The 13197-nt window shown below is 43.7% G+C and overlaps 1 protein-coding gene across 3 annotated transcripts in view; it reads right to left on the bottom strand.

The window, feature by feature from the left end:
• MYO16 (myosin XVI) overlaps positions 1-13197 on the bottom strand; it is a 607799-nt gene that overhangs the window by 214185 nt on the left and 380417 nt on the right. For all 3 annotated transcript variants that reach the window (XM_045481946.1, XM_045481930.1, XM_045481937.1), the window contains exons 17-20: positions 9715-9826; positions 6399-6516; positions 5528-5599; positions 2819-2960 (exon numbers count right to left, since the gene is read on the bottom strand). In XM_045481946.1, coding sequence (XP_045337902.1) covers positions 2819-2960; positions 5528-5599; positions 6399-6516; positions 9715-9826 — 444 coding nt within the window. The remainder of the gene's footprint in view (positions 1-2818; positions 2961-5527; positions 5600-6398; positions 6517-9714; positions 9827-13197) is intronic.

Genomic DNA, 13197 nt, shown 5'->3' with positions numbered 1-13197 from the left:
GAAAGTGGATTAAACACCGACACTCTGATCTGTGTAGGCATTCTCAAAGGCAGGTGCATCGGAAGGGGGGATAAAGAAGCTGGCCGTCAACGCATCACAACTTTCCAGAGCTGACATTGCTTCCACAATAACATGTTGTTCTTGCCTATTTCACGGGATTTCTTCGTTCTCCTTTTTTTAAGTGTGTATTTATTTTTGAGAGAGAGACTGCGTGAGCAGGGGAGGGGTTGGGGGAGGGCGTTGACAGAGGATCCAAAGCAGGCTCTGTGCTGACAGCAGAGAGCCCAATGTGGGGCTCGAACTCGTGAACCGTGAGATCATGATCTGAGCCAAAGTCAGGTGCTTAACTGACTGAGCCACCCAAGCGCCCCGACAGGATTTCTGCTGAAGCTGATTGATACATATGCACCTTGTGAACACAAAAGTTTTAAACTGACAGAGGTATTACATTATTACACCATATGTCATACTATACATCATATATAATAATATATACGTCATATAATAACATATACAATACATTATGCATATTGTCTTTGTTGCTATTTTTATCATTATTCCTTTTTGCCTACTTGAACCAAATCATTTTCAACTAATCCCACTAAATAAAGCTTTAGCGGGTTTCAGTTTCTGGAGTGCCCTGACCACAGAGTGTGACCCCTGGACGAAAGCTGCCCCAGCTGGGTGGGTCCCTGGTTCCGGTAGCCTACGAAGACTTGAATACCATAGCGCCCCGCAGGTGGGGAGGGGTCTTCGCTGTACTAGCCAAGCAGGTACTGCAAAGGCTGCTGTTCATCCTAATTAACTAATCATCAGCATCTCCCACATCATACCCCAAGATTTCAACTTAGAAGCAGCGCTATTTTGAATCTGGGTAGAGAAAGTAATTTTTTTGCTGTTCTGCTGTAATCCAGGAAATGGGTCCAGCATTCCAAGAACAAAAATGTCATCTGCTTCAATTCTCCTTGACTTCTCTTAATAACTTGTTACAGTACATCTTATTTACAGGGATTCTTTCTTGCAGAATTCACCAAAAAAAAAAAAAAATGTGGTGTGAAAGATACTCCCCTTCAGCATGAAGGGCACTCACCAACTTTAACCATGGGATACACATTTCTTATATGTTTCTGACATGATTACACATTTCCAAAAAGTGGGGGATTTATAAATAACTGAAACCTAAGTTTATCCCAGTGGTGAGACCTCTCTGAGACTTAGGAAATGGGTCTGTAAATCTACAAATCCTTAAGCTTTGCATGAATTTCAATGAGTTAGAAACACTGCAAACATAACCTTTCTTTGCAGTGTTTTGAGATTTAAATTTAGGTTTGGGTGACCCAGGGGAGAAATGAGAGGGAAAAAAATGCGAAATTTGACTCATCTGAGAATAGTATGTCTTCTAAGTTAAACTTGTAATACATTAAATCACTTCTAATTTCCCACTAATCCCTGTCTTCATTCATTTGCTTAGTAAAGAATTTTAAAAGATAGCACTAACACCACAAATTTACATATTGACACAGCAGCAATATTCCCACTGAAAGGGAAATATTATGCTTTCCAAGGTTCGTGTGTATATATTTTTCTGTGTGTGTGTATGTAGTCAAACATCAAGACTACGTATAAGTTTTTCCAATTATATACATTTAAGGCTCTGTTAGATTTAAATGTCAAATGGAAAATTTTCTAGAAGTTTCTTTGTGCAGCCGGATTGATAATATTAATTTTTTCAATGTCAATTTCAGCAGCGTTGCCAATAATTTTATACAAGATTAATTTGCAAGACTTAGCATATTAGTATCATGCTGTGAATAATCTCCATATTTAAAGGAAAATTACAAATTAACTGATAATAAATAATTACAAAACCAAGAATCCTCACCATACCAAACTCTAAGGTAGAGCCGCTAAAATACAGATAACAACCCCCACCCTGCACTCCCACACTGTGCTGTGCACGTGTGGATCAGTGTCCGGTGGGATTTCTAAGTGTACATTTTAACAAGGACTTCGGTACCCCTTTGTCCGTGACTCTTCTGAGAGGTCCATGTTTCTTTAAGAAGCATCCATTAATACATGTTGGTTCTAGTGTTTTCCAAGAAACCGCTAAAGGCAGCAATTTTTAGGAAACTGGTGGAGAACTCTATATGGGCAACAAAGACATTCTCAAGGGGTTTCATTCAAAGACGAGCACACGTGTGAATTCTGCTTTCAATGCTGCTCAAAGTCATTGTTAGTGACAAGAATATTAACCAAGTATGCCATGGATGACTATAATTTTTAGACCATAAATAGTTCTGAAAAGCTACCACTTACAGGCGAGTAAGGCTATGAGTCAAAATGATAACCAGAGAGACCTTTCATCAAATAATCCACAAAGTGAAGAAAATAGGAAGCATCACTAATCTGAAACACATCATCTAACTGGTCCTAAGACAGACAGGAACTCCTCAACAAATGTAAGTGCTTTATATATTCCTTAACAGTATTCTTGCCAGATTTATCTTTTTTTTTTTTTTTTTACATTTCTCGTGCTCAAAAGGCCATAATATACCTTCAGTCCAGAGAGAATGCATTTGTAACTCCATGCATGAGATATGATTTGATTAACTCATCAACGGGTGCCAGTCCCGGGGAGAGGGTTTAAATCTCTAAGAAAGAGTCAATAAAACCCTTTAGGTAAAGTCACTTGTTCAAACGAAATGTTTTAATGATAGTGTAACTTGGGTGTCATGCTGGGTTACAAAGCATCTGTAAGAGGGGAGCCTTTTAAGTCGGCTCAGGACTAAGAGTGCAGACCTGTGTCCGTCCATCCTACCTGCCGTGCTCCTCTTGGCTCTGGAGGCAACAGTTCATGGTATTCACCAAAAAGCTAAACAAACGACCGAACAGGGATTTGGCCAAGAGATCTCGGTAAAATTCAGCCATCTGTACTGTGTGTCGTCGAATGATGGTGTCTCCTAGGACAGCAGAAGGGAGAGGAGAGAGAAGAACGAGGTTCCCCTCATTTAGAAGCAAACAGCACCGTGCACGTCACATAGCCTCACACACCAAAAGATGTTCAAAACACGTGATAACTCTTATAAATGAGGTCTCTTAAAACGTTTCCCCAAACGAGTGCCATGTACGTTGCAATCTTACTTGCTGCAAATACTGAGCACAGCTTCCGACCCCCATGCAGGCTGTGTAATTTCCTTTCTGTTAGGGAACCAAGGGTTGGCAGGGCCCCTCTTAACAAGCATTCTGATGACAGCTCACTGGTTTGACTATGAATCCTCCCCAAGGCATCTGGAAACCTGGCCATTGGGGAAATCAGTCCTATTTTAAATATTTTCAAAGACATGGTCCAGCTAACCAAAATGTGAGTGTGGAGTTTGGGAACAAGTTTGGGCCTTCGGGCAGAAACGTTTATGTCATTCTCTAAGACACGGGTATCCAAATCTTGAGTGATAAGGCTTTTAGAAGAGAGTAGACTAGAGAAGAAACCAAGAAAAAAAGGAATCAGTGAGGAAGAGGTGGAGCTGAGACTATGATAGCTTCTGTGCTCGAGCACAGAGAGGAGCGGGGGGTCCAGCATTCAGACCGTGTGGCCGCAGCCAGCCTGGCTAACCTGTGCCACTAGGCTGGTCAGGGAGTTAAGTAATAGGACAAGGGCTGTGTGAAATGACAGCTGAGCGTTTGATCGGTGGAGATGCAGACTCAGGAGGAGAGCTGCTTCTGAGATAGGCTGAGATAAAAGAAAATAAAAGGGGGGGCGCCTGGGTGGCTCAGTTGGTTAAGGGTCCGACTTCGGCTCAGGTCATGATCTCACAGTTGGTGAGTTCAAGCCCCGCATCAGGCTCAGCGTTCAGTGCAGAGCCTGCTTGTGCTTCTCTCTCTCCCCTTCTCTCTGCCCCTGCCCTACTCACGCTCTCTCTTTCCCTTAAAAATAAATAAACTTTCAAAAAATTTACAAAAGAAGAAAAAAAGAAACAAAACAGCAGGTAAGGAAGACTCAAGGACCTACAGGTTCAAGGCCACCAAGATCAACAAACTAAGTGGCTACGAGAGCAGGTGTGCCCTTGCTGATATCATAGAATTAAGGTCCCTGGAGTCAACATGATGGAGGGTGCTGGAAGGTGAGTAAGGACAGGAGGGCAGTGTAAGCAGAAAAACCTGCCTGTAGTAAATTCTAGATATTAATGGTGAGTTCAAGTTTTCTTTAAAAAGTCACGAGAAATGATGAATTTGGAGAAGTTCAAAAAACTTAATATAATTGGATGCAAGGGCTGGTACAAAATGGCTCAGAATACAGCCTAAGTTTGGTGGGCCCGAATCATAAAGGGCCTCCTGGGCCAACCCAAAGAGATGAGGTTCGCTCTGGAAGGCCTGGGAGCATCTTTGAAGGGCTGATGTCTATGGATGAAAATCCTCCTTGCAGAATACGATTCAGAAAGACTATTCCTGAAGCAGTGTGGAAGAAAGCCAAATGAGATGAGACCAGACAAAAGATGAGAGACAATGCCATTCGGTGATCAAGGGAAGGAAAGATATATTGAGGCAGCGGTGATAGAAATAAAGAGAAGGCAATGAGAAAGGGAGGGATTTGTGGAGTAGAGCCGGCTTGTGTCTGGTCTAGTCGGTGGAGGAGGAGAAGGAAGAGGTAACTGAGTGGACAACGGGCAGATGCATACAGTTCCGGAACGTGGGGGGAACTCTCTGAAGACAAGGCGCAACTGATAAGCCACACACCTAAATACCTCCAAGGTAGGTCCAAGAGGAGAAGCAGGTAAAGACAGTGGTGATTAGAGGCAAAAAAAGACCAGCTGGAGGGTGAGTCCTTAAACTTTTGATACGAGGAAGGGGGGGAAGGTGCTGATGTACGGGGAATAACCAAAGGGCATATAGGAAGACCACTGTGTTTGCCCACTGCATAGACACGCGTACGGCACGGAGATTCCCCGTGTCCACACGTGACACGTAGGCATGACAGCACTGGGTGCTAATCCCCAACAGGCCGTTTACTAGTGATTTGAGGTGCAAAGCTATTCATCCTCTTTGGATCTCAGTTTTCTCATCTGTTAAAGAAGGAAATGGCTAGGCCCCCTTGGCAGCCATTTGTGAGGATTTTAAAAGTCTGGCATTTACGGCCCGTGGCACATTTCCCATCAGTTTGTAAGTGTCCCATAAATGGGAGCGATGATTAGGATTTAAAACGTAGAGGGTATCGTGGCATGACATACACAAATGGTTCCGACGACTCAACTGAATAGATCCTCTTGGGCTGATGACTGGATTTGTCTAAAATGACTGACCGGCGAGAAAAGGTGACTGTTTCATCAGAATGGTCTCTCAAGAGCTTCACGAGCTTACAAGGCAGAGTCATAATTGCGTGAACAGATGAGTTCATAAGGTTTTCCGCGTTTGGCATTCAGTCCGTGGGGGCAGTCACCGGAGGTGGGGAGAGGCAAGGCGGCATTGGCTTTCCGTGCCTCCAAGATGGCCACAAACTGGACGGAATGCACGATCAGAGGAGGGTAAAGCTTACCTTTAAAATACTGGATATCCGTTGTCAAAGCAGATACCAATTCATCAGGTGACACTTGCAACAAACCAGCCACTGAAATGAAAGCAGCGTTGAAAAGAATCAAGTTAGAACGTATATATTTTTGATGGCGAAAACACCGTACTTTTGGGCCATCGTTGATAAGTTTTACATATGAGGAACTGTGGGTATTAAAGAAAACTGAACGGCCACTTTAATTATCAAAGTAAATGAGAACAATCGCTTGGAGTTATCAAAACATTACTGAGTTGGTTGGGCTCCTGTATTAAATCACAACAGGTTTTTTTTTTCCCTCCTCGCCCTCACAGATGGCCCTGAATCGTTCTCCCAGTCCCTGGTTAAATTACTTTGATATGAGGTGAAGATACGATGTTCACTGACAATCTGTGGTTTTAAGGTATTTTGAAAAAATCTGGGTATGACTAACAAGGCTACTTCAAAGGGGAGAGAGAGGTTTTTGGCAAGACCTCTGAAGGGAAGTAATTATATTGTTTAAAATGTGTGGTTAATAACATGCCCCCAAAATACACTGGGCGGCAGGGTGGGGGTGGAAAATATTCAGAACGACATAAATAAACCCCAGGATGCACCTAAAAATCAGCTCTGTAAACATGGTGGGAAGCATGAGAACATAATGTGCCCACTGCTCTTCATTCCCAAAACTATTGAAAAGAAAGAACAAAGTGGATACAGCTCTTTTATGATTTTTTTTTATTATTTTTTTTTTTTCCTGCTCTATTCTACTCCCAAAGAAAGCCTTCTTCCCCCTGCTTTTCTGTACTGTGTCTCCATCTACTGGCCAGTCTGCAAAACTGCACACCCACGAGGTTAGAGAGAGATGTGCTCCACTGACCTTGTTCCAGAAGCTGGAGGTCAGAGACAAATGCGGAGTTGGCCTCGGTCAGAGCAGTGAATCGAATGTCTCCAATGTGCAATATTGCTGCTAGGATCACAAACAGATTCTCTACCTCCTACGTGTTTCAGAAAAACAGAAAGCGGAGAGAATTGCTTACAAGAAAAGATAAGACAAATCCTTGAAAAACCTAATAGGTTAAAAAAAAAAAAAATCAATGCTGTGAACTCCGTTAGTGGAGCTGGGATTTTTCAGATTCCGGGGGTCTGGCGAGAGAACTACCAACCTTCTGCTCAAAACCAAAACCTCACAATTCAGTGCACATTTTGTCTACATCAATGTCTCTGTTCCTTAAACAACAACAACAAAAAAAAGGCGGGGGGGGGGGGAGGAAGTGACGTTCTGATATAAATCAACAGCTTCTTGACAAATCTCATAATGAAAACTGGATCACCGTGTCCTGAGTCTGGCTGGCTGGACCTCACCGGGGCGGTCAGATCGCCCGCATCCTCCCAGAGCTGGACGCGGAGGTGGCTTCCTTCCAGGATGCCTGCTCTATGGTGCGTATCTCCCAGGTACCTCCCCTCTGAGATGAACGGAGGCTATGATGACAGAACTTTTCACTCCTGCTGGAAACTTCAGGAAGGCACAATACAAATATCTATGCCTAGATAAAAAAATAATGCTAATTGTGTTTTTAAGGTATTTTGAGGAAAACAGAAAGAAATGGATGTTTGGCCAGAGCCACCTTTGAGCAGAAGGTGGAAGGAAGTAAGAGAACATTTGTTGAAAGACGGTATCTGAGAATGTGGAACTCTGCATAAAGAAAGAAATCAGACCTTAAATCTGGCTCGTGGACCGCCCTTTCGTGGCAAGAATGAAAAATCAAGGGAAAGCTGTAGGCTAACAAATACACTTCTCTAGAAGAACAAATATTTAGTATAACGACATCAATAGTAAAGCTGGTTGGGTCCCACATTGGGCACGTGACATAGTCTTCAAATCCTCATTTTTCTAGTCTGTAATTTCGAAATAAAGAGCTGCTCCCTGTGAAAAGTTACTAAGAATAGGTCTTATTCACTTTATAAATATATAGGTGAACATACAGCCCTGGGGACTTCCATGAATTTCCTCCAGAACTTCTGGTTTTCACCACAAAGTATAATTCTATCATCTTGAAAGTGAGAACACGGACAAGGACGGTCTCTAAGTAATTTTTCGGGTATGATACCGTAGGATTGTGGCAATACTTAAAAATGGGCTTGGTAACCCACAAATTACAGATGACGGTTTCGAGTTTTATTCAGTTATGCTCGTTACAACAACATTTTACTTCTTGTGCGACCTGACAACTGCTTCCTCCCTTTTCTAATAAATCCAGTAACTTCTCAGTAGCTTTTCCAGTGCCCTGTGAGGTAGGGGCTCTGCAGACGGGGACAGGAAGGCTTTGTCCTGACCTCAAGGATCTCACAACTCAGCAGTGGAGACATAGTGCGACAGTCGGCCACACTACGGATTACCGTGTGCGGAATCTTCTGCCCTGTGAGCAGAGGCCAGGGACGCTTCCCCGTGTCTGCCTGGACCCAACACCAATCCCCCGCCGTCCCGCTGGCCGGCGATGGCGGTGATGACAGAGGTCGCAGGTGGAGGCACCTTAAAGGACAAGTCTGGATTCAAGGACCAGAAATGCCTTTCTTCTAGCCTTACTGAACATGATCTATCCTCATAAGTGCACTAAAATGTCCCCATACCAGACATCCTAAAGGATCACAGTGAAACAATTACTTTCATGTCTTTGTTAAAAGGCACACATTTCTTTTACCAAAGAGGCTGTTAAATTCTCTCTTAGCTACCTCAGGTGGAAAGCACATTTTGGTTGCCCTGCCTTTGAGAATCAATCATGGATTTTTAAAGCCCTGTTTCCAGGCAACGGGCACTTTGGTAGAATGGTTCCTTACCCACCTGTCTATGCCAGTTTCCTATAAGGAAGCAGACATTTTAGGCACAGAAGAAGGGGAAAAAATAACCCAAAAGTACAACCGTAGCAAGTCCAAGGACAGAAACCTGCAAATAGGTTAGGACTTGCTAAAAGAAATATACACATCGTATATTTAGGAAAAAACAAAAAACAACAACAAAAAAAGCAACAAAAAGATACCATATGATTTATGTTGCTAGAATTCCCATCTCTGAAAGGGGCAAGGGTGAAGTGGCTGTTTCATTTAGGGAGAGTCCCCATTTCCTTATCCCTCCCTCCCCACCCCTTCCTAAACCTCCGTGCCCTGTGGGCTGTGTCTGTGTGGACTAGGGTGAAAAAGAAAAGAAGCAAAGACCCAAAGCCATCAACTTACTGCCCTAAGAAAAAGGACATATTTAAATCTATGACTAAATCTGGGTTTGGCCACTCCAAAGTTACCCATGCAATCTTACATTCCTTGCTAGTGAGGAAGTGCCCATAATTCAAAATTACACCAAAATGAACGAGGAGGGAACAGCTACTGTGTAAGGGAAAGACAAATTTGAGGGAATTTTGAGGGCACTCCAGGCTTAGCTCGTTTCACATCTCTTGTCCAGGAGACCTGTGCTGTCCAATTCGGTAACCACTGACCACACAGGCTACTTAAATTTAAATGAATTAAAACCAAGAAAAATTAAAAATCCGTTTCCTCATTCACACTAGCCACATTTCAAATGCCCACTAGCCACACATGCACCTGCCATATATTGTGAAGCACAGATGGAGAACATTTCCATGACTACAGAAATTTCTACTGTAGAGTGGCGGTTTGAACCTTTTAAATTGTATTTTTCAGCCTCATAATACCTGCAGGTGTAACTCTTTAAGAATAAGAACAAGCTTTATGTTGCACAGAAAACTTTAATGAGAGATTAGGTTACTTTTCAAAGTGATTCTTAGTAGCAAACAGTTCCTTGCCTTTGTTTTCTCTAGAACTGGTCAATGTAAAGTTCTTTGATCTGTTTTGCTCTCAGGGTTCTTCTGGTCAAAGGTCTCCTTGACCACCTTCTTGAAAACAGACGCTCCTCCTCTATTTGTCTAAACAGTACCTATGACCCTGGGCCCCGCGTTCATGTCTACCTACCCCTCCCCCCCCCTCCCCCCCCTCCCCCCCCCCCCCCCCCCCGAGAATGTACATGCTAGGAGGCACAGACTGAGTTCTGTCCTCTGCTGAATCAGGAGTATTTGCAACAACATCCGGAATATAATAGGGACTCAGTAAATGTTTTTGAATGAAAGACTTGTGTAAATTAGGACAAGGTTGGTTTTCTCAGTGAAATATTTTATGATACGACTCACCATGTTACTGAAGCCAACTACATTCAGGGCTTGTTTCAAAAGAGCAAATTTCTCCCTGTTCACAGAATGCTCTGCTGTTGATACGTCTTCTGGTAGGGACTGGTTCAAATACCTGTTAGGATAAAAAAAGCACACAGCCTTATAGCTTGGCTTGTGGTCAAACTCCAGTGGTTAAAAGTCACTTCCGCCATATTTGGTCTCCAGAATAATAGAAGTCACCTGGACGTTGCGTGCCCTGTGTTTACAAGGCTTTGATACATAATAGCACATGATGTTTCAGGAAGGAAAAAAAAAGTTCTTGCTGTACCAGAACCTATTTACACTGTTTCACTTGGTTCTCACCTTACCTGCACCCTTCCTACGGAAAGGAGAAGGTCACAGGTGTTTTAGGCATTTCATATAGAAATCTGGTGGGTCCTATCACATGCTTTGTAATTAATGCTTTCATTAAAGATTTTTAATTTCGAGTAATTTATTATTTCTTCTGGCCAATATCCTTTAATCATGCAGTGGCTGAGTAATTTGTTGATTTATTGCTCTCATGCAACGAACACATAGGGATCATTTCCCAAATACACAGCTGCCAGGGATATAGGTATAAAAGACACGTATAAAGTTAAAGGGCTCATCCCTGGACACTCAGCAACAACAAAAGCAAATGTATCCCTGTGCTCAGGAAAGAGAGAATATAATATACAATATACAGTATGCAAGTGGAATAATGGAGATGAACAAGAGGTGTTTGTAAGTGTTCAGAAAAAGGACGGAACCCAGAGTGGATAAAAGTCTACAAGACAGGAAGAGGCTTCCTTTCCAAGAGCCAATACCTGAATAAGAATTTTCCAAGCAAATTCAGGACTTAAGGGTGCCCCTGGAATACTTAGCAACATGTACAAAGGTACCCAGCATTGACTGTGCCTGTGGTGTATACAGGAGCTCAGGTATGTTGGCAAAATGGTAGCCACGGGTGAGAGAAGCAGAAATTGGTGAGGTCGGAGAAGTAGTCAGAGTTTTGTCCCTCTTGCAAAAGAGCTTCCCTTAGGTCTTAGAAATGATGGGCAGTCCTAAACGTCTTAAAACGAAGAAATGGCATGATCAGATCGGTGTTTGAAAAAGTGTTCTGGTAGCCCAGGAAAGATTACCTGGAAAGGGCAAGGGTGCTGGGTGATCCAGGGAGACCAGCAGTGGTGAAGAGGAGGGGAGACAGGTGCCCTGGAGGCAGGACTGGCAGGATGAAGGGATAGACTGGAGACAGAAGAAAGAGAAGAGAGAGGCATGAACGAGGTTTTGCAAGATTATGTCTCAGGAAACAGGGTAGAGCGTGAGCTCATTGAACCAGAGTGTTCTCAGCAAGAAGGATAGGTTTTTGAGAAAGTCTTATATTTTATATTGGTCAGGTTGACTTTGAACACCTTGTTGAGATTCCAGTAGAATTCCAAAAAATAATTGGCTGTAAGGACCTGACATTCAGAAGAGACTAGAAAATAAGATCTGGAAGTCATCAACATGCAGATGACCAAACCCTTGTGACTGGATGAGCTCACCCCAAAGAAGATGCTAACATTTTCGGGATGAAGAAAGAACTGAATGTTCAGGAAGGGAGTAGGAAAATTAAAACAAGCCAGAGCCGTCCAAACAAAAGGGTAACATTTTCAAGAATGATTGATAGTGACAGAAAAGAGACCGTAGACACAAGGAAATGGGTGGTGGTGTGGGGAAAGACACAGACTGCTGTTGATGGTGGGGCTGTGAAGACTTCTCTTCCCTCAGTGCTAGCTCTGAAGCATGCAAGTGAGGGAGTCCAGCCTCCTGGGGTGGGGACTGGGAGAGCCTTCAGAAGATTTCCATGCTGAGTTGGAAGCCCACAGAAGATCCTGGATGGAAGGCTGACAGAAAGGGAGGTGTAGGGGGTACGAAGAGCAGAAAGTTGCTAGAAGAGGGGCGCCTGGGTGGCTCAGTCAGTTGAGCATCCGACTCTGGGTTTTGGCTCTGGTCATGATCTCACGGTCATGAGATCGAGCCCCAGATTGGGCTCTACTCGGATGGAGTTGGCTTGGGGTTCTCTCTCTCTCCCTCTATTTCTGCCTCTCTCTCTCTCTCTCTCTCACTCTCTCTCTCTCTCAACATAAATACATAAAAACATTAAAAATAAAGTTGCTAGAAGGGAAGAGGGTTTGGGACTGGAGCACGGTGGGAGGGCATGCCTTCCACCACAGAAGGGACACGGCCTCTCGATATGCCAGCTGAGGTGACAAATACGGGTCCAAAGGCTGCTGGCGTCTCAGAGCAGCAAAGAAACCAGCGCTTTGAGGCTTCAGTGTTTCGAGGAAAGGAAGAGGTTGGGTCTAGATGACTAGGCGCCGCTGGCTGGCGGAAGCTGTAAGAATCTGAGGTATTTGCTGTGGAGACAGACATGACTGCCAAGCTGGGAGGCCCCGGAAGCCGAGTGGACACTGTGCCGGGCCCGGAGGCAGCTGGAGCCCAGCTCACGTGGTGCACGCCCCTTCTCCAGGAGTCTCCTCTGCTATCTGACCTGGGATGGCTGGGTTGGGGCTGGGGCAGTAGAACAAAAGGTCAAGGTCAAGGTCATCAATACTAGTGAGGAATTGGGTGGGATGGTCAGTCATTTTGCCCAAAATGTGCAAAACTTTAGTGACTATAAAGGCTTGATTAAAGATAGGAAATTGCGACCGCTGTCGACTCTTCTGGTTCCCACCAGAGTTTTCCATCCATCTTCCTGATGCCCTCTTTTCTCTCCCACTTACTTGTTGATCATCACAGAGGCTACTACTCCACTGTTCCATAAAAGAGACCAATGAACCTCCTTCAGAGAACTATGGGCTCCTGTTGACATTATAGAGTCAAATGTGTGAAATACCACCATTTTAAGATTCTTAAAAAATAATCAGTTAACAAGCCCTACCTATGGGCATTTCAATATTTCTTTAAGCCACCCCATCCCCCATTTTTTCGTGTCCTTATGGTAGAGAATTTACAGCGGCTACAACCTGCTCCATGAAGCAGTGAGAAGAACCAGCATTTTCACTTCTGCTGAATTCTGGATGGAGGAAGCCAAGTGAAATTAATCTTAGTAGTTGCAGACTGGGCTGTTAAGAATGCAATGGTCCAGGAGAAACTCAATCAAAATCGGATTGTAGAGGACAGTTTGCCTGATGGAGGAATGATGCTTTAAGTTCGGTTGTATGTTCCTCTGTGGCTTGAAAACTTGATGGCATGAAAATGACCAAAAGAAAACTAGAACTCAATGTCTTCTATATGACTTCAAAATTTCTCCCACTATTCAATCATGTCCAGGATGATTTCACCAGAAATATAGTTCTTAGCTGTTTACAAAACTGTATCTTAAAATGGAAAAGTACAGGGTGGCTCAGTCAGTTGAGTGTCCAACTCTTGATTTCGGCTAAGGTCATGATCTCAGGGTTCATGGGATGGAGCCCCACATAGGGCTCTGCACTCACAGCA

Source organism: Leopardus geoffroyi, chromosome A1 (genome assembly GCF_018350155.1).
Source record: "Leopardus geoffroyi isolate Oge1 chromosome A1, O.geoffroyi_Oge1_pat1.0, whole genome shotgun sequence".
Lineage (NCBI taxonomy): Eukaryota > Metazoa > Chordata > Mammalia > Carnivora > Felidae > Leopardus > Leopardus geoffroyi.
Note: the sequence above shows the minus strand (reverse complement) of the source record. Positions and strands in the feature narration are given on the sequence as shown.